At 35.3% G+C, this 22455-nt stretch overlaps 1 protein-coding gene across 6 annotated transcripts in view; it reads left to right on the top strand.

The window, feature by feature from the left end:
- Positions 1-22455, top strand: part of OPA1 (OPA1 mitochondrial dynamin like GTPase) — a 94075-nt gene that overhangs the window by 52774 nt on the left and 18846 nt on the right. For all 6 annotated transcript variants that reach the window (XM_027108679.1, XM_027108672.1, XM_027108654.1 and 3 more), the window contains 7 exons: positions 1240-1392; positions 2764-2872; positions 3393-3472; positions 6568-6708; positions 8530-8646; positions 15248-15341; positions 15851-15961. In XM_027108679.1, coding sequence (XP_026964480.1) covers positions 1240-1392; positions 2764-2872; positions 3393-3472; positions 6568-6708; positions 8530-8646; positions 15248-15341; positions 15851-15961 — 805 coding nt within the window. The remainder of the gene's footprint in view (positions 1-1239; positions 1393-2763; positions 2873-3392; positions 3473-6567; positions 6709-8529; positions 8647-15247; positions 15342-15850; positions 15962-22455) is intronic.

Here is a 22455-nt window from a genome sequence, read left to right as displayed (position 1 = left end):
AAAAAAAAAAAAAAAAAAAATTTTGTTTTTCATACCTACCTTAGAAACAAAATTTCAGTGTCTAATTATTCAGGTGTATTTTACCCCTTTCCTATCCTTCCAGTCCTTGCTTCTTTATCTCTGTTCTCAATTTCCTCAAGTCTCTTTTTCTAAGAACTCTTACAGCCACTCTAAGCTCCATGTTGCTGACCCCTGGTCTTGACACATTTCCCCCTAAAGTAATTAGAGAGCTGCTGCCACTTCTCCTCACTACTGGCTCTAACATTTTTCTGGACCCTGTCCCATGATAGCATATTTTCATATCCTAAGGTTCAAGCAGCAGAAGTAATCATAAAAATGGCAAGTGATTCTGTCTTTTGCTGCTTTCTCCCTTCACACATAGGTGTGGTAGAAAGATGTGAACCTGCTGAAGGCCAGGAAACAGATTTTAATACCTCCCTCTATATTCTTGGACAGTCACCTTTCTTTATGCCATAATTTCTTAATGTTTAAAACGAAGAGGGCTAGATATAAAATACAATATTAACTAGCCCACTTAGTCCTAAGTAGGTTTAGTTCTTAATTGATTTTGACACTGTGCTCTCCTTTCACTGTTCAGATAATTGGGAATTAGCAATAGTACAAGGCTGAATAATACTCACCTGTGTTCGAAAGTATTGACACATTACCTCATATATTTGCATAAGGGCAAAGATGTGAAAAAACTAAATCATTAAGAAATTTTAAACTTTTTACAGTATGGAAGAGGCAGGCAAACTCAGATGTTGTAGAGAGTGAAGTAAATAAGTAAGTGAACCGAGTCTGGTGGCTGATGTGGCCTGCATGCCTTCTCTGAAGGGACAGGCAGCTCCTGTTTAGCTCCAGCAGGCGAAGGTGTGCAGGAACATGGGCCCAGTGTTGCCAGGTGGTTCAAGTGAGGCTGGAAACATGGATTTTATAGGAAGTCTCTCAGTTTTTAAATGTTGGTTACTATTTTTTTTTTTTTAATTTGAGATGCTGTGTATGTGTAGTGAAACATGTCAGGAGGCCAAGTCTATTCCACCAGCTACCAGTATGAGCTCTTGAGGGCAGAGTTTATATTTGCTATACCTTTTTTTAAAAATGTGATTTCATATGTATTTTCTGATTAACTGATTTATCACATCTACTTGGCTTAAATTCATGTGTTTATTTTTCTTGTTACACGTTAAATGAAAGTATGCAATATAGGTGCAGCTTTTTTCTTTTAAATCATTCTAGGTTGCTTGGGAGACCCTACAAGAAGAATTTTCCCGCTTCATGACAGAACCGAAAGGAAAAGAGCATGATGACATATTTGATAAACTTAAAGAGGCTGTTAAGGAAGAAACTATTAAACGCCACAAGTGGAATGATTTTGCAGAGGACAGCTTGGTATGTCGTTTGTATATTAGGGTGCCAGCCTCATTTTTTAATATAATTTCTCAAATTGATATTCTTTTATAGAATATTTTTATATGACTATTTAAATTAGGTTCTGAATTGAAAATAAGGAAAGAAATAGATTTACGAAATATAATCGGCCTTTTGACGTTTTTCTGCCCTTCTAAAATCGCCCTCTGCTATTTCTTGGCTATCATTTCAGAAGAAAATCAAACCTTGTAGTAAACAGGTTTCTATAAACTTCCACAGAATTTACATGGGCCTGAACTACGGATAGCTGCTTCTCGTTTTACCCTCAGTGGTAAAAAGAATTAGATGCATTGGTTTTCAGTGGAGTTGAGTCAAAATGTTAGATTCCTAAAATCATAATGCTAACTACCATGTGTTGGATGCTTACAAGGTACCAGAAACTCTATGTATTTTGTAAGCATTGTTTTATTTTGTTCTTAAGCAGTTCTATTGTTGTCATTGGCAAAGCTGGGATAGGAGCCCCATTGTGTCTTTATTGTAAAGCCTGGCTCCTGACCTTCATCACCTGATAAATCTTTTGTTACGTAGAGTGTTCTCATCACCTAATCAAACCTTTTTTAACCACCCTCTCTGTCCAGACAGTTATGGGAGGAACTGTTAAAGATAAGACTGAGCAGTTTTCTAAAAATGCATATTTCACTGTGGGCTGATCATAATTATAGGGTTTTTTTTAAAGAAATGTTTGTCTTCATATTTGAAAACCATATCCATTCTTGTTAAATGCCTTAGTAAGATTGGCTTACTGAGAGAGAGTGGTGCCGTTTTCATTCATTCATTAATTCAAAAGCTATAAGATTTGGAAACCAATTTTCTTACAATAAATAACCAACATTTACTTATGATTGTCTAGCCCTCTTAAGCTTCCTTCCATTACATTTTCCATTGGTGTTAACAGTGAGATAATGGTTATTGCTTTTTTTTTTTCTCCTCTCCTTTTTGAAAATGCTAACACATAGGTCATATGGCAAAAAGAAGCAGTAGAGATGACCTGAATCATTAGCTCCTGAATACCAGGGTTCTAGGGTGTAATTTTATGTAGTTAAATATGTAATTCTCTACCCACCCCCCAACCCCCAGCTATCTTCTCGATGGTGAGCTCATTTAATTTGGGCTAGGAGAAAATCTCCACTGTTTTATTTTTTAGACAGAAAGCTGACAAATAAGCAGGCAGATAATAGGACCCTCTGCATTTGTGTGGGAGGGACATACTTTTATGTTGTTGTAGATACATCTGCTAGTTTGGATATTTTCTGAGCTGTCAGTTAGAATTAAAATGACTAAAATGACAAGATAGCCGTCAAAATAGCTGTTTTTCTTTCCTTGTTGTTTCAGAGGGTTATTCAGCACAATGCTTTGGAAGATCGGTCCATATCTGATAAACAGCAATGGGATGCAGCTATTTACTTTATGGAAGAGGCTCTTCAGGCTCGTCTCAAGGATAGTAAGTAGGGACATGGGTTATTGAGTTTTGAGTATTCTCAGTGGATAAAGAGTCATCTAACTGTAGTGAACATTGGTTTAAAAAAAAAAAATCTAACATCTCAAGTTCTTTGTCCGTACTATTCTAGTTGAATATTATTTGTGCAATTTTTTGGTCAACTGCTTGTAACTATTAAAAATGTTAAATTGAAAAAAAAAGTGTTAAATTGGACACATGATATTTACATGTACTTATATTCTAAAAAGCTGAAATTCAGACTATTTTAGTGTTTGCTACTATACTTATGGGAACTTTATAAGCAATTATACTTTTCATAGATTCTAAACATATATAATTAAATGCTTTCTTATATATGTACCATATCAATTATATAGTTTTATTCTTTATTTCAACTGACTTCATATTGACACAGTGTTTTTGAAGTGGTTAAGAAAGCAAGATAGTATTAGTTATAATTTATGTGCCTGGTAAGTGATAAAATTCCTGATAAATAAAAAAAATTTTTTTTAAATTTTTCTAGCTGAAAATGCAATTGAAAATATGGTAGGTCCAGATTGGAAAAAGAGGTGGTTATACTGGAAGAATCGAACCCAAGAACAGGTAAAAACAAACAAATCTTTGGCATTTTAATTCAGGCATTAAAATATAACCTCTGAATGCCTCTAAGCCAAACTTAATAATTTCAAATATTTTATATCAGCCTTTCTAAAAGACAATAAATCTTTAGAAAAAACAGTAAACTACAAAAGAAAGTCTAAAAAAATATGAGGTAGCTTTTTTTATTAAAAAGAGTGGTTGATTACTTTGTTCAAGTGCCTATTTGAGGTAAAATGAAGATTAAATTTATAAACAGAAGAAAAAATGACAGGGACTTCAGAGGATGTAGAATGAATGTGATTAGAATAAAAGATATAATGTCTTTTTAAAACCTTATTCTATTATTATCACTGGATTTTTCTGTTAGTTGTCTATTTAAACTATTTTATCCTTTTGCATTTTTTGCTCCTACGTTCACAAAATAAGCATAAAAATTCAGACAGGAAGTAGAATTATAGAATTCATATTATAAACATTTAATGATCACTTTAAAAGAACAAAATGGTAAAGGCAAGTGTAAATAACTTTACAAATGAATAAATAGAGGGAAAATGTGTAATCATTAAAATCCTCCCCCCCTTCCCCCCACCTGTTTTTATTCTTTCCTTGTTGTTATGGCTTCTTTTCTTATTAGCATTGAGTCTTACACCACCATCTCTTTCTTATGTTAATTCCTTAAATAAAAGATGGTAAATAGAATATAAAATCAAAATACATAGATGAAGGAAGTAATGAATAAGAAAAAGAGGTGGCATCTAATTTACTTTCCTTTCTTCCTTCCTTGAATCCATGTAATTAGAGAATGAGACCATCAGATGTGTGTGTATTGAGAGAGCAGATAAAGAGAATGAAAAATTACCAAATGACATATCATTACTATTCTTTCTTTATTTTTTTGTTTTTATTTTAAATACAGAGTTAATTATATAATCAACACCCTATGTTTTTCTGGTTTTATGCATTTCTTGTTTCGTAAGATATCTATCAGATATAAGTCCCAGTTTGTCTTAAAATAGTGAGGGGACAGTCTTCCTCTTCTCTTTTTTTTTCTGATATGATTTTTGTGGGAAAATGAGTCACTCAGAGACTGAAAAGAAGCTGAAGAAATGGACAGAGTTAGTGGTTGGGTCATGCGTGTATTCGGAGTACATCAGTTATCTCTGCTATACACATGGGCTGTGAGGAGGCGGTCTTTCAGAATAGAATTCCTAGGGGATTCAGCAGAGATTTCTGACTTTGAGACAGGTAGAGGCATTGATTAGAAAGAACTGGTATAAGGCAGATAAACTCCAAAGAAAAATGGCGTCTGACCTTTAAGTCTTAGTGAAATTAGGCCTAATTAGGTCTAGAACAATCAGTGATGGCAGAACTTGCCTCAGCAACTAGTAGTAAATATGCTTTGGCCAAACACTCTCAGAGAGGAATGATTCCTGGTTGTAAGTTACTTTCTCAGGAACTTGAACCCATAGGAAATCCCTTCAAGAGAAGCAGAGGAATTAGTTTTACTGTCAGTGCAAGGATCTGTCGCCTAGAAGAGGAATTTGGAAACCCTTCAGAGAAGAGCTTCTCCTAGGGTTATCAGGGCAGCATGTGTAAGACTCAGTCTGACTGTAAAACAGAGGCCATAGTTTGGAGTGTAGAGGGGAGGGACAGGAGAACCGCTGGGGAGGTGTTTGTATACGCAGGTTTTGTTTTCTCTGTCAAAGCAAAGCGTCATGTCAGACTCACCGACTCAAGCTCTCCTCTAACCTCTCTAACCCTCCCACTCCCAGTTGAAAACCACTGGTCTAGACTTCATACCTGGAGTTTTCAGTGAGAAACAGATTCTAGAAGTTGAGAATATCCCTAGGTCCCACACTGCAAGTTTAGATAGCTGTGTAACAGTTCCTTTTCTTTTTGAGTTGGCAGGATTTAGCAGGAAAAGAAACTTAAGATTGTCCTTTGCTAAAGATGAGAAATCCATGTTCTGAAAACTATATTTTGCTTTTATATTGTTACTTTTTCCTAATCTTCTGGGGAAAAACCATTCCTTTGAAACATTTTCACTTTGAGCTAAACTAATGGAAATCTTGGTCGGGATAGATGGGAGAGTGGTGTTCTCCTGAACAACCAGCGTGGTGGGAACAGGTGGACAGGTGGAAGTGAAACAGGGCAGGAAGAGTGGGAGAATATAGTTGGAATTTTCCTTCCTGTCTCAGACCAAATAGCAGAAATTTAAGGAAACAGTGAAATTTCTCTTTATTAAATTTCTTCTAATGTTTTCAGAGAATATTATTTAGTAGTTCCATTTACAAGCCGTTTATTTGTGTTTCAGTGTTATTTTTATATAAATACTCAGATTCCGTAGCTTGGTACAGTTTGGGGCAAAGTGCTATGGTAGTAACTTGTTTAGAGTAGTTAATTTGAAGCTAGTTTCCTGTACCATGCAGTTTTGAAAGAAGGATGGAAAAAATGAAAAGATAAAGTTAATTTGACACCGTACTGAGTCTTGCTTTCAGACTTACCACTAGTGTGTATGCTTTCCTCATTTGGTGAAGAGATTGTAAACAATTATAGAGAAGAGACTGGAAGTGAATTTAAGAATGTTGGGCACCTCACAGAAGCAATCTAAGAACGATTTCAATGAAAAGACTTTTAAAAAAAATCAGACTGAATTTTGTATTTATCAGAAAAGGAACATGTCAACAGGCACAGGGCGTTACAGTCATCCAGTTCTTAGATATGAGGCATTTATAGAACATTATATCTTCCCATGTATATAGGGCACTTTTTCCTAGATTGAAATCATACCCTAAGGTCAAGAAAGGATGTACATAGTAAGGTGCCTGATCGTGTGACTTGGACAGTAAAATATCTCAGCCAAAGTATCGAGAAAGTATAGCAAATAGGGCTAATCCCCTTCCCCCCTTGCCCCCTCTCATGTCCAGGTTGTTTTGCATTCATAAGCCGGGGTACTCTGGTTTTCCTTGTTTGTTGTGGTTGAGCTTGTGTCACCAATCGTGCAAAAGTAATATATTTATTAAAATTGGGACTCTGTTTTTATAATTATGCCAAGTCATGAACCATCTAAACACAGTCCTCTTTTAAACATTTCAAAGTGTGTTCACAATGAAACCAAGAATGAACTGGAGAAGATGTTGAAATGTAATGAGGAGCACCCAGCTTATCTTGCAAGTGATGAGATAACTACAGTCCGAAAGAACCTTGAATCCCGAGGAGTAGAAGTAGACCCAAGCTTGGTAATAAACTGCTGAAAAGCATGAACTTGCTTCCTTAGTCTTTGTTTCTTGTAGTAAAATGTTACTACTTCTAATGTATTACTTAGATATTTAAGTGCTTAATTGTACTTTGATCCTGTGTACTTTTGCTGACAAAAAGAACTTGGTCATTTTGAGTGTGGAAACAGTTGAAATTTTATTCTCAGTATTGCTTTAAGTATAATGCTTTAATTTGTAAATGGGGAACTTGAGACTTAGAAAAGGGAAGTTCTCTGGGCAAATTCAGCAGTAAGTTCTGGGAAAAGGGGAGAGACCCCACCGAGATCTCTGCACTACGTTACGCTGTTTCAGATTACAGAATGAAATTTTTGCTTAAATATGGCTCACTTAATATGTATGTTTTTTCAGTCAAATGTATCTTAATCAGGTATGAGTAAATTGGATAATACCTTTGGGTTCTATCTCATTTTCTTTCTTCATAATAAATATGAGGATATATAATTATAGTTTAGGCTACTTTTGCTTACCTTCATGATGCTTATTTGGAGAAAAATTTAAAAAAACAATTGTGTTTCTGGGCCTGTGTTCCCTAGTTAGTTAGGGTGTAAGGGATCAAAGCTTCATTTTAACATTAGCTTAAATTAGCTTAAGTGAACCCCATTTAGAAAAGTAATTCTAGTGAGGAAAACAATCATTTAAGAAGTTTCAGGGCCATGCATAGATTCTCTTAAAGATTTGTTTGCTATTTATGTTTCTGCACTTGAGAAATGAGTATACTTAATTTAAAATCCACCAGAGGTCAGAACAAGAAAAGAAAACTGATGAAAAGAAACAGTTAAAGCTGCTATACATCTCATTGTTTATAAATTGAAAATGAAATTAAAACTAATGATTACATGAAATTATTAGTTGAATATAGATTTCATTTATCCACATTGGTCCTAGCTCTTACTAACAGTAAATTCTGTTCGGTTGGATACTTTTGAACTTTATAAGTGGTTAATACAATAGGAGGGATTTTATCCATATCTTAGGATATGAATTGGCTGTATATCTTACTTTCTGTGAGTGAGAAAGTATCAGATTTTTTCCAAGAGAAACTATGTTCACTGCATTTTGTGAAGCTATAAAATAGGTACCAAAGTACTGTGATAAGAATAGTGGATGGACTAGATGTCAGGAGATGTGAATTCCAGTACACTTCCATTCTATTAGCTAGTAATATTGCCTTTAGTTATTGGTATAATCTCAGCCCCCTTTTCTCAACTGTCAAATGGTGTTGATGATGCTTGTTCTACTTTCTCAACATTATTTTTGTTGTGCTTGAAAAAAGACAATGGTGTGGAAGACCTCTGAACACTCTAACAGACTATATAATAATAAAGTGGTAGGGGTCATATTGCTGAAGGAACAATGAAATTTCATAACAAGAAAGGAAATGTTGTTGGGTTGATGGACATGGTCTGAGACCAGCTTCCTAGTCTGACTCTGACCTCTGACAAGGCTCACAACCTCTTTTTGCCTTGGACACCTTACCTCTAACTAGAGGAAGATAATCTCCACCCTCTCTACTCTTCAAGATGATTAATAATAATGCTTGTTAGAAACACTGCAAATATTGAAGTATATAGACTGGTAAGGAGTCAGAGTACTAGTGGTCTAATCTTTACCTTGAAAAAAAAATTTTTAATGGATATAGAAGGTTGACAGAATAACAACATTGCCATTGGTTTTAATTAACTTTTTTATAAGTAAACTTTGTATATGACTTTTCAGAATGTGTTTGATCAACCTGGAGAGCATACAGTAACTCTTTGGTCTCTTTTCTTTTTATTATTTTAGATCAAGGATACTTGGCACCAAGTTTATAGAAGACATTTCTTAAAAACAGCCCTAAACCATTGTAACCTTTGTCGAAGAGGCTTCTATTACTACCAGAGGCATTTTGTAGATTCTGAGGTAAGGTTTGCAAAAACAAAGAGAAATGTTTTTTAGTGATAGTTGTTTAATTGCTTAAAAGTAAGCTTGAGGTTTAGCATTAACTTTTAAGTCTTTTGATCTTCTGAAAAAAAGTATGCATAATTTATAGAGTGACCTAACTCTTATTTTTTCAAAGATATTTACCACTTTTGTAGTGATTACATTTTACATACATATCATCCCAGTGCATATTAGATCGTGTGCATATAATAGGCACTACAACACTTTTTAAAAATTTTTTTAAGAATTAACTATGTTAGAAAATAATACTTTACCATTATAGAAAGTAAATGGAATAAATAAATGTTAAAAAAAACAACCATGCAAAAGGAAACAATATTTTATAATCCCCTGACCTAGAAGTACTTTTAGTTAACATTTTTATGTATATCCGTTCACCTCTTTCTATACATGTTGTATGTATGTGTGTGTAGATATATAACATAACCATTTATTTGCATAATGGAAATAATAATGCACTACATTTTTTATCATGCTTTCCCCCATATTATAATTCTTTATATCATGAAAATCTATTTTTTTGTTTTTGAATTTTTTTCTATTTATTTTTTTATACAGCATGTTCTTATTAGTTACCAATTTTATTCATATTACTGTATATATGTCAATCCTAATCTCCCAATTCATCCCACCACCACCACCCTTCTCCCTGCTTTCCCCCCTTGGTGTCCATATGTTTGTTCACTACATCTGTGTCTCTGTTTCTGCCTTGCAAACCAGTTCATCTGTACCATTTTTCTAGATTCCACATATATGCATTAATATACAACATTTGTTTTTCTCTTTCTGACTTACTTCACTTTGTATGACAGTCTCTAGGTCTATCCACGTCTCTACAAATGACCCAGTTTTGTTCCTTTTTATGGCTGAGTAATATTCCATTATATATATATGTACATTTTCTTTATCCATTCATCTTTCGATGGGCATTTAAGTTGCTTCCATAGCTGGCTATAGTAAAGAGTGCTGCAGTGAACATTGGGGTGCATGTGTCTTTTTGAATTATGGTTTTCTCTGTGTATATGCCCAGTAGTGGGATTGCTGGGTCATATGGTAATTCTGCTTTTAGTTTTTTAAGGAACCTCCATACTGTTCTCCATAGTGGCTGTATCAATTTACATACCCACCTACAGTGCAAGAGGGTTCCCTTTTCTCCACACCCTCTCCAGCATTTGTTGTTTGTAGATTTTCTGATGATGCCCATTCTAACCAGTGTGAGATGATACCTCAGTGTAGTTTTGATTTCCATTTCTTTAATAATTAGTGATGTTGAGCAGCTTTTCATGTGCCTCTTGGACATCTGTATGTCTTCTTTGGAGAAATGTCTATTTAGGTCTTCTGCCCATTTTTGGATTGGGTTGTTTGTTTTTTTAATATTGAGCTGCATGAGCTGTCTATATATTTTGGAGATTAATGCTTTCTCCATTGATTCATTTGCAAATGTGTTCTCCCATTCTGAGGGTTATCTTTTCGTCTTGTTTACAGTTTCCTTGCTGTGCAAAAGCTTTTAAGTTTCATTAGGTCCCATTTGTTTATTTTTGTTTTTATTTCCACTACTCTAGGAGGTGGGTCAAAAAAGATCTCACTGTGATTTATATCAAAGAGTGTTCTTCCTAGGTTTTCCTGTAAGAGTTTTATAGTATCTGGTCTTACATTTAGGTCTTTAATCCATTTTGAGTTTATTTTTGTGTATGTTAGGGAGTGTTCTAATTTCATTCTTCTACATGTAGCTGTCCAGTTTTCCCAGCACCACTTATTGAAGAGACTGTCTTTTCTCCATGTATATCCTTGCCTCCTTTGTCATAGATTAGTTGATTATAGGTGTGTGGATTTATCTCTGGGCTTTCTATCCTGTTCTATTGATCTATATTTCTGTTTTTGTGCCAGTACCATATTGTCTTGATTACTGTAGCTTTGTAGTATAGTCTGAAGTCAGGGAGCCTGATTCCTCCAGCTCCATTTTTCTTTCTCAAGATTGCTTTGGCTATTCAGGGTCTTTTGTGTTTCCATACAAATTGTGAAATTTTATGTTCTAGTTCTGTGAAGAATGCCATTGGTAGTTGGATAGCGATTGCACTGAATCTGTAGATTGCTTTGGGTAGTATAGTCATTTTCACAATGTTTATTCTTCCAATCCAAGAACAAGGTATATCTCTCCATCTGTTTGTATCTTCTTTAATTTCTTTCATCACTGTCTTATAGATTTCTGCATACAGGTCTTTTGTCTCCTTACTTAGGTTTATTCCTAGATATTTAATTCTTTTTGCTGCAATGGTTAATGGGAGTGTTTCCTTAATTTCTGTTTTGGATTTTTCATCTTTATTGTATAGGAAAGCAAGAGATTTCTGTGCCTTAATTTTGTAGCCTGCAACTTTACCAAATTCATTGATTAGCTCTAGTAGTTTTCTGGTGGCATCTTTAGGATTCTCTATGTATAGTATCATGTCATCTGCAAACAGTGACAGTTTTACTTCTTCTTTTCCAATTTGGATTCCTTTTATTTCTTTTTCTTCTCTGATTGCTGTGGCTAGGACTTCCAAAACTATGTGGAATAATAGTGGTGAGAGTGGACATCCTTGTCTTGTTCCCGATCTTAGAGGAAATGCTTTCACTTTTTCACCATTGAGAATGATGTTTGCTGTGGGTTTGTCATATATGGCGTTTATTATGTTGAGATAGGTTCCCTCTATGCCCACTTTCTGGAGAGTTTTCATCATGAATGGGTGTTGAATTTTGTCAAAAGCTTTTTCTGCATCTAGTGAGATGATCATATGGTTTTTATTCTTCAATTTGTTAATATGGTGTATCACATTGATTGATTTGCGTATTTTGAAGAATCCTTGCATCCCTGGGATAAATCGCACTTCATCATGCTGTATGATCCTTTCAGTGTGTTGCTAGATTCTGTTTGCTAGGATTTTGTTGAGGATTTTTGTTGAGGATAAATTCATCAGTGATATTGGTCTGTAATTTTCTTTTTTTGTAGTATCTTTGTCTGGTTTTGGCATCAGGGTGATGGTGGCCTTGTAGAATGAGTTTGGGAGTGTTCTTCCTCTGTTCCAATTTTTTGGAAGAGTTTGAGAAGGATGGGTGTTAGCTCTTCTCTAAATGTTTGATAGAAATCGCCTGTGAAGCCATATGGTCCTGGGCTTTTATTTGTTGGGAGATTTTTAATCACAGTTTCATTACTTGTGATTGGTCTGTTCATATTTTCTATTTCTTCCTGGTTCAGTCTTGGAAGGTTATACCTTTCTAAGAATTTGTCCATTTCTTCCAGGTTGTCCATTTTATTGGCATACAGTTGCTTGTAGTAGTCTCTTAGGATGCTTTGTATATCTGCAGTGTCTGTTGTAACTTCTCCTTTTTCATTTTTAATTTTACTGATTTGAGTCCTCTCCCTCTTTTTCTGGATGCATCTGGCTAAAGGTTTATCAATTTCGTTTATCTTTTCAAAGAACCAGCTTTAGTTTTATTGATCTTTGCTATTGTTTTCTTGTTTTTATTTCATTTACTTCTACTCTCATGTTTGTTATTTCTTTCCTTCTACTAACTTTGGGTTTTGTTTGTTCTCTCTCCAGTTCCTTTAGGTGTAACTTTAGGTTGTTTGTTTGAGATTTTTCTTGTTTCTTGAGGTAGGATTGTATTGCTATAAACTTCCCTCTTAGAACTGCTTTTGCTGCATTGCATAGGTTTTGGTTTGTCATGTTTTCGTTGTCATTTGTCTCTAGGTGTTTTTTGATCTCCTCTTTGATTTCTTCTGTGATCTCTTGGTTATTTAGTAACATATTTTTTAGCCTCCATGTGTTTGTGTCTTTTACGTTTTTTTCCCTGTAATTTATTTCTAATCTCATAGCATTGTGGTCGGAAAAAATGCTTGATATGATTTCAGTTTTCTTGAATTTACCAAGGCTTGATTTGTGACCCAGGATGTGATCTATCCTGGAGAATGTTCCATGTGCACTTGAGAAGAAAGTGTAATCTGCTGTTTTTAGATGGAATGTCCTATAAATAGCCATTAAATCTATCTGGTCTGTTGTGTCATTTAAAGCTTGTGTTTCCTTATTAATTTTCTGTTTGGATGATGTGTCCATTGGTGTAAGTAAGGTGTTGAAGTACCCCACTATTGTGTTACTGTTGATTTCCTCTTTTATAGCTGTTAGCATTTGCCTTATGTATTGAGGTACTCCTATGTTGGGTGCATATATATTTATAATTGTTATATCTTCTTGGATTGATCCCTTGATCATATGTAGTGTCCTTCCTTGTCTCTTGTAACTTTATTTATTTTAAAGTCTATTTTATCTGCTAAGAGTATTGCTACTCCAGCTTTCTTTTGATTTCCATTTACATGGAATATCTTTTTCCATCCCCTCACTTTCAGTCTGTATGTGTCCCTAGTTTGAAGTGGGTCTCTTGTTGACAGCATATATATGGGTTTTATTTTTGTATCCATTCAGTGAGCCTGTGTCTTTTGGTTGGAGCATTTAATCCATTCACATTTTAGGTAATTATCAATATGTATGTTCCTATGACTATTTTCTTAATTGTTTGAATTAAGACTCTACCCTGCCGGGTAGAGTGATCTTGGTCGTAGGTTCTTCCCTTGCATCACTTTAAGTATATCGTGCCACTGCCTTCTGGCCTACAGAGTTTCTGCTGAGAAATCAGCTGACAAACTTATGGGAATTCCCTTGTATGTTATTTGTTGCTTTTCCCTTGTTGCATTTAATATTTTTTTCATTATCTTTTGTCAACTTGATTACTCAGTTTCTTGCATGTTCCTCTTTTGGCTTATCCTGCCTGGGACTCTCTGAGCTTCCTGAACTTAGGTGACTATTTCCTTTCCCATGTAGGGAAGTTTTCAGCAGTTATCTCTTCAGATATTTTCTCAGGTCCTTTCTTTCTCTCTTCTCCTTCTGGCACCCTATGATGAGAATGTTGGTGTGTTTAATGTTGTCCCAGGGGTCTCTTAGGCTGTCTTTCTTTCTTTTCATTCTTTTTTCTTTATTGTGTTCCACAGCAGTGAATTCCACTATTTTGTCTTCCAGGTCACTTATCTGTTCTTCTGCCTCAGTTATTCTGCTATTGAGTCCTTCTAGGGTATTATTCATTTCACTTATTGTATTGTTCATCTCTGTTTGTTCTTTAATTCTTCTAGGTCTTTGTTAAACATTTCTTGCATCTTCTTGATCTTTGCCTCCATTCTTTTTCCGAGGTCCTGGATCATCTTCACTCTCATTATTCTGAATTATTTTTTTGGAAGGTTGCCTATCTCCACTTCATTTAATTGTTTTCTGGGGTTTTATTTTGTTCCTTCATCTGGTACATAGTCCTCTGCCTTTTCATTTTGTCTGTCTTTCTGTGAATGTGGTTTACGTTCCACAGGCTGCAGGATTATAGTTCTTGTTTCTGGTGTCTGCCCTTTGGTGGATGAGGCTATCTAAGAGGCTTGTGCAAGCTTCCTCCATGAAAATCTTGCTTTAAATAATTCTTTAAAAGAACTGTAGAAAGTTCTTAGAATGGACAACTGCACTTTAATGTCACATTTTACAAAGTAACCTCTAGGTGGCGGTAAACTAATGTATTTTGAGCTTTTTCATACAAGGATAAATGCTTTTTAAAGTGTCCTTCTGAAAGAGCTCTGTTAATCAGCGATCTTATTTGAGACCCCTAAAGTGTTTTTCTTTTGCGTTTTCAGCAGCTTAAAAGAAATTTGTGTTTAAATGTGCCTGTGTAAAAATTGGCAAGTTGTTTGCATAATTTTCATTGTTAGTAAGACCTCTCTATTGAATAAGCTTTCTTTCTTTTCTTTCTTTTTCTTTCTTGCTTTTTCCCTTTCTTGCTTTCTTGCTTTCAAAAAGGAATATGCTATTTTTTTAATTGAAATATAGTTGATTTACTATTTTATATTTGTTTCAGGTATACAGAATAGTGATTCAGTATTTTTATAGATTATACTCCATTTAAAGTTATTATAAAATATTGGCTATATTTCCCTGTACTGTACAATATATCCTTGTAGCTTATTTATTTTATACATAGTTGTTTATACTACTTAATCTCCTACCCCTGTTTTACTCCTCTCCCAGAGGATAAGCTTTTTTAAAACATCATTAATGTATTTGCATATGCAGCTGAATTTCAAAAGTGGCTTGAGTGTACACTCAAAGAACAGAGGTTAGCCTAAGGACATATTTAAGATAACATGATTGTTAGTTGAACTAAATGCTAAGTAAGGATATATTCTGTGAACTTCTGCTTGTATATAACATAATGAAATTCTCTACTTCCCAAGTTTACTTGCTTTGTCATTGGAATCAAAACAAAGCTATGTAGCTGTGGTGCAAATAAAACCCAAATCATGTAGAACTTTGTGGTTCCTGTGCAGAAAAAATGCAGTAGGTCCTATCTACAAGAGGAATATATGTATTAGGTAAATCTGATTATTTTTTATTAAAGCAGAGGCTGTAGGTACTGACTTCAGGAATTTTATGTGTTCATGATTGTGGTTTTCATTTTTAAGTTTGCATCTGGTAATCTTTATTACCTAATATTTCAGTTGGAATGCAATGATGTTGTCCTGTTTTGGCGAATACAGCGAATGCTTGCTATCACTGCAAATACTTTAAGACAGCAACTTACAAACACTGAAGGTAAGCCACAGAAGGACCACTTTCTAATTTGACATGAAAAATAACAGTAATAACATTTCACTTTAAATAGATGGATGCCAAAATATTTCCTGAATATTAGATTTATTATAAGACCAAAAATTATAATTTGCCTTTAAAATAGTAATGAAAATAAACCATAATTGAAAAAGATGGGAGATAAACATACCAGGAGTCTTTCTTCATTACACAAAAACTCTGTTAGGAAAGGACTCCTAAGCATCACTTAGGTTTTTGGGGGAATCTGTACTTCCATTAAAATATTAGGGCTTAAGAATAGGACTTTCTCTGAGGATATGTGTTAGTTGCATGTTGATAAAAGTACTGCATAACAGGTAGATATTCTCCCTATAACTGAGAAGTCTGAACTTAACAATAGATTTATCGTGATGAGAAAAATAAGAACTTGCTCTCCATATATTGTTAATTTTATCATCCTTGTGCATTCATAAAAATCATGCTTCTCATATTTCTTTATTTGCTTTAAACAGTCAGGCGATTAGAGAAAAATGTTAAAGAGGTACTGGAAGATTTTGCTGAAGATAGTGAGAAGAAGGTAAAATTGCTTACTGGTAAACGAGTTCAACTGGCTGAAGACCTCAGTAAGTAATCCTTCCTGCCCTCCATCTCACTGCCTTTTCACCTTCTGCATGTCCATTTATTTCTCCATCTCATTTTAAACTTACAGAAAAGTATGTACAAAGAGCTTTTCCCCCCTGAACTGTTTGAAAGTTGCTGACCTGAAGTTCCATCAGTTCCAAGTACTTTAACGTGTGTTTTTTAGAAACAAGAATTTTCTCCTAGCAACCATCAAAATCGGGATGTTAATAACACTGATAAATTACTACATCTAATTTTCAGACTCCATGCAAGTTTCACCTGTTGTCCTAATATTGTCCTTCCACACAAGATGTTCCATATTCATCTTGTGCTTTCCCTGACCAAGCTTCCCTTTTTGGAGAATGATATTTAGAAATCAAGAACTAGGAACCAGATATGTTCATCATTATTGAACTATCACTGTTCCCAGACCCACTCGGTGGAGCGTAGGAACAAATACCATGTGTGTGCGTGCGCATATATACACATAATTACATCTGTATTTCTAATCATATGTATATATCTGTATTGAAAACCATAAGTTGACACCAGTGCTTTCCATTTTAATTTAATAATACCGAGTTCATTCTAATTTTTTCCTTTTCCTTATTTGTAATTCCTTTTTCTGACAGTGATAAATCTGGCTCTACGTATCTTTAATATATTTCCTTATCTTGATCAGTCCTCTTATATGTAACCAGACTTGCTACTGTCCCCTTCATTGCACAAATGTCCTTCTCACCCAGCTCGGTTCTTATCGCCCAACTCCAGGCCACTACCACAATACCTTACCCTGTGTTGACACCCTTTCCACCTCATCTAGGCTCTGACATTCTGTGCCAGGTTGCCCTTCCTAATGGAGTCCTTTATACTGAGCTCATGCTCTGACACTGCCAGGCATCTCTCTCTCTCATTCTTCCTACCCCCTGCCCGGCTACACAAGGACTCTTCCTCACCTGAAGCCCAACCGTGCTTTTGTAGAGATACTGTTTTCATCCTGCTGTGCTTTGGCCGCCTGCACTGACTCTCCTCCTACACAGATCCTCTCCTCACTGCTGGGCAGGTCGCGAACACCCTCTTACACCTGGTCTGGCTTTAACACCTATACCAGGGTGATATGGCTCCCCACCTTCAGCCCCCAACCTAGCTGGGCCCTGTTAGTCACTTTGTCACTTTGTTTTTGGGGGCTTTGGGGGGGCGCGGAGGGACATTTGGCTCTTCTTTGGATGCTAGTGAATTCCTAGCTTTAAGATGTTTGGATTGCCTATTAAGATTTACTTAAATACTTGAGAACCGAAGGAAATCAGTGAGAAGTTAATATTATTAAATAAAAATGAAAATACTGGTGGCTAGTGCTTCTGTTTGAGTTTACCTTGTTACAAGTTTCCCTTATTTCAACTTCATGAAACAGTATTTTTTTCTTTCAATGTAAACTTGAATTTACTATCTATGCATTTTCTGATATCCAGAAGGTAGCACATGCTCAACCAAAAGCAGTTCTTCACATTTGAAAACAGCTTCTAAGCTGAATATTTAGCACTACAGTACAACCCCTAGAACATCCAAGTGAAACCAAGCAGCGCTTTCCTGTCTTCTGCTGTGTGCCAGAACACCATGTTCTCCTCCACTGCTTTTCCTCTCTTTCTGTCTCCTCCCTACTGTCTCAGCTTCCTATTTCTTTCTCTTTTCCTTTTCCTTCTTTCTTTAGGTAACCTTTTTTTTGAAACATATCTCACTTTAACTTTTATTTCCATCTTCTGTTGCTATTCTTCCAGTTTTTTCATGCTGCCTTGGTGGTGTAGTTAAGTCTGTGCTAACTCATAGAAGGCCTGTGCTTAAATCTGAACTACCATGTACTAGCTGTGTTATCTTAGGCAGGGTATCTCCCACAGCCTTAGCTTCTTTGTAAGAATGATACTATAATAGTTTTTTTTACAGGGTTGGTAGGGGAATTGGTTCAAAAAAACATTTGGAAGTTTCTGGTTCATAATTTCATGCTAAATTAGTACTGTTACAGGAAGAGATGTGTCAGTATCACAGTGTATACAGATCTATTTCTTTTGTATCCCTCGAGACATAGTTATCAGACAGTGAAATACTTCCATGTGTTTTACCAGCATATACATTTTTAAGTGATTAGAAAATATGTCTTTTCTCATGTTTTATAATAGAGTCTTGTGTAACCCCATCATTTTCTACTCCCAATTTGATTGTTTAAGGAAAGTGTATTGCTAACACAAATTTGTGCACTGTCAAGCCAAGTCTTATGTTTTCCTGAGAAAGTACTCATATGACTCCTTGAAATGATTTACTACTTTTGTATATATATAATTATTGTTGTGTTAATGTACCAAATAATGTCCTTGGAAGCAAGTGTTTGACCAGTGACTCAGCCTCATCAGTCACACTAAAGGAGATGAGCCATGACTTTGTCCATTAGTTGAAAAAAATCTTGAGAGTACCTTTTCCTTACTGTTTATGTTCAGTCTAACACTTGCGAATATGGTCATGGATACTTTCAGCCAGTAAACTGTCACAGTTTAATGGTTACTACTGTCTCACACAGATCAAAGTTCCTAGTATAGCATATTCAATTAGAATATGGTAAGTCGGTTAATGAAATTTAGAGAAAGGGAGTCAGAGTTTTTGTTTGTTTGTTTTTACTACAGTTTCAAAATGGTACAGGGTAGATTATTGTAGAGATTGGTAGAAGTTTGATGCATCATATATTTTGCCAGTTTTAAACGTGCCCAATTTCAAATCATTTCACCACTTTGGGGATTCTTCGACTGGTTGTCCTTTAAGATGAGTACATAAGTAGTACGGTATTCTCTCATATTCTGGAGAAAATATACCGTGTTCAATATTGAAGTGAAGCCACAAAGCTAGAGTTAGGAAGATGAAAGAAATGAAAGAAGAGCTTGCCTCTTCTAGTTCTAGGAGGCTTATGAGATGAGGAGGCATACAAGGAACCAGGACTCTGGAGATGCAGTGGATTCCATAGGTGGAGCAGGGGAAGGTCAGGAGGAACCTGGGACATCTTAGGATATAGAAAGTAAGGAAGTAGTTGAAGGATGATAGGGACAGGTCAACAAGATACAGAAGCCAATGTGCAGAGGTTCCTGTTGGCTAAAACTAGGACAGTTTGGGCATCAATATAAATAAGGACAGTTATAAATTATAATCCATTGAATAAAACAGGAGTCCATAAATTGATAATTATATAAGTAAATGAATAAAATCAGTGATGAGGAATGGGATGTTTGTATAATCACACAAACTATCTCCATGCAAAATAATTGAAAAGGAAAAAAGAATAACTTTAAAGTGGGGAAGCCTGGTAATAACCACCTTAATCAAGTGGTCACAGTAATATTATCAGTAGTAGTCAAATCAGAACTGTGTGCCACCTTATAGAATGCAGTGAGAAGAACCCAGCGTCACTTCTATGATTTTCTTACCTTCAATGTATAACTTAAATTCAATCATAAGGATACATCAGAAAAACCCCAATTAAAGCACAGTCTACAAAACAACTGGCTTGTAATCTTTAAAATGTATCAAGATCATGAGAGACAAGGAAAGACTGAGGAACTATTCCAGGTTGAGGGAGTCTAAAGAACAAGAAAACAAAATACAATGCGTGATCCTGAACTAGGTCTTTTTGCTCTAAAGGACATTCATGGGACAGTTGGTGGGAATCTAAGGGTTACATGGTAGTAATACTTCACTGTTAATTTTTAAACCTTGTTAGATTGGGATTATTTAGGAAAATATCCTTATTTGTAGCTACTACACAGAATATTTGGGGCTTGTGGGGCATAATGACAGTAAATGATTCAGGAAAAATATTCTTTGTAGTATTCTTACAACTGTTGCCTAAGTCTGAGAAAAGGGTAAAAAAATATTTAATTTTGTTTTTATAGCTGATAATGGATCAGGGATTATATGAAAATAATTTAGAGATAATGAGACTTTTGAAAACATGACCTCTGAAGATGTTGAAAGACTGGGTTGCCTCATGGACAGTTTAGTAAAATACATAGCTAATCTTTCCACCTTATTCCTTTTTTGCATTGTCTAGTCATACTCAGACCTGTCTGGTGTTTAAATATGTTCACTATGACCTTGATGAAATTCTTTTGATTTTATAGTGAATTTTATCTCAAAGGATTTTTTATAGATATTTAAATACAGCATTAATTTAGATAAAATCTATTTGGATTCCCAGCATAGTTTTTAATAATGTGTCCAATGTATTTACTGAAACAGACCGCAATTTTAAAACGCTTTCTTTGAAGAGGAAAAAATTGGCATGTTACAGCTCAATTTAAAATGTTTCTTTCTATAATGATCTGCTTATGATTTATAAGATGTATTTTATGATCGTCATTATATAAAATAAGTAATAGTGCTAACATCTCACAGACTTTTTTTTGGAATTTATTCTCCATCCCAGCCTGGAAACTGAGTGTCTGGACACTGGTAACAACTGCTAGTAATGTTGCTAAACTGAGTTTCATCAGAACAGCATGGGATTCTTTTATTGTTTGCTCTGTAAATATCATATCAACCTAGCTTACTGTGAGATTTTGGACCTTGATATCAGTTGCATGGGGTTTAGAGCTTAGGTTTCTTTTTTAACTCTTGTTCACTATTTCCTGTGTACATAATCAAAGAATCGCTGATACCCAGGAATTAAAGGGGTATTACCAATCATTTAGATTGTTCTCTTCTTATTTTACAATAAATTCCTTTTCATTTTTGTATCGAAACTTGAATCTATTTATGAATATAAATTAATATTTGAATAAATTTCCTGTGCCAGATATTAGGTTATGTGTTTAACATGCAGTCTCATAGGTATAGTCATTTTTCTCATGTTATAGAAAAAGAAACGGCAGCCTAAGAAACACACAGATAGTAACCGGTAAAGCCAAGATTTGAGCCCAGGTCTTTTAACTACTCTGCTGAACTAATTTGAGAAGAAAACCCCAAGGTGTTAGACAATATAATTATATAAAATGGTCTTTTATATTTGGAGGCTCCCATAGTTAACAGTGTCCTTTATGGAGAGGGTCAAAAAAGACATACATGTTAGTTATGACCGTGATAATCATCATGATCATTATCATCCTCTGTACTTCGTACACTAAAAGAACTTTGCAGCTTAAACTTTCAAACAATATGAAAACTTTGATAGCATTAGAACATCTGGGTAAGAGAACACAGAAGTGTAAATGAAGCCAGTAAACAGATGGAAGGAAGTTAATTTTCTTTATGTGACTTGTTAAATTGTCTTGAAGTACACTCAATTGAATTCCGCCATAGGTAAGTAGTATCAAAGTTGCCCCAAATTCAGACACAGCTTTTCAGTGTGGTGTGTTTGTACTTAGAGACTTAAAATCCAGCTGTAACAGATACAGAATCTTTACTTGAGCATATGGCTGTTATTCTAAGTTGAGGCTTTTTGTCGAGCTTGTCTGGGAGTGTTGAAATGTTTTATAATAAACTTCAGTGTATTTCTTCATATTTCTTGTACTTTACATGAAGAGAAGATATGCTTCAGTCAAAACCGAATATTTCATATTTACATCTATCTCATTTACTAATGAAATGTGAAAACAGTCTTAAACCTTTTTCCTTGGGCTACCATTACACAGGCTTATTTTAATGATAATAGTTTGATGTCCTCAATGTTAAAAACAGTGTAGCTTAAAGAGGCTGGTAAATTAGAATTTTCCAATATCCGCAGCTTTTTTTCTCCCGTGGTTAATTTGCTCTGCTGACTCTCTACACGAGGTGGCAACAGCTGGCCTTTTTACTGGAGGTCCGGGGATTAGAGAGGCAGTCGCAGCAGCATGCTCGGCCTCTTGCCTCTGTTGACTGTTCTTTATTGTTTGATGCCTGAGCATCTCCCAGACAGCCGGCAATTGTTTCTTGAAACTAAAGTTTGTTTCTCTTGGCAGTATACAATGCTGGTGGGGCTTGTCTTTGTGTCTCCTTACTTTCCCAGTCTCCTCTTATCCTCCATCCTATGCTTTCTCTTGATAATTAGAATGGAGGAAAGATACAGGCTTTCTATCTTAGTGTGCAGGAGATTCAGTTTTGATGCTAAAAACTTAGAAATATAGATGACAGATGGAAATTTCTTTTTTCTCTGAGCTACCAGGTAGTAACAAATTATTTTTATAATGAAAATTTTGTTTGTTCTTCATAATTAACGTACTAGTGCATTTTTAAAATTATGGTTATAAAAAGGGAGTAGAGGCAGAATGATCCAGTACTACTATTTTATAAGCTAAGATCAGAAGAGAAATTCACCTTAGCTGCTTAAGTTTAAGAAGCACCTTTGGGCTTCCCTGGTGGCGCAGTGGTTGAGAGTCCGCCTGCCGGTGCAGGGGACACGGGTTCGTGCCCCGGTCTGGGAGGATCCCGCATGCAGTGGAGCGGCTGGGCCCGTGAGCCATGGCCGCTGAGCCTGCGCGTCCGGAGC

The sequence above is a fragment of the Aethalodelphis obliquidens genome, unplaced genomic scaffold, assembly GCF_003676395.1.
Source record: "Aethalodelphis obliquidens isolate GAN/ISIS:26980383/991018 unplaced genomic scaffold, ASM367639v1 scaffold1, whole genome shotgun sequence".
Classification (NCBI taxonomy): Eukaryota; Metazoa; Chordata; class Mammalia; order Artiodactyla; family Delphinidae; genus Aethalodelphis; species Aethalodelphis obliquidens.
This window is presented reverse-complemented; position numbering and strand designations above follow the sequence as displayed.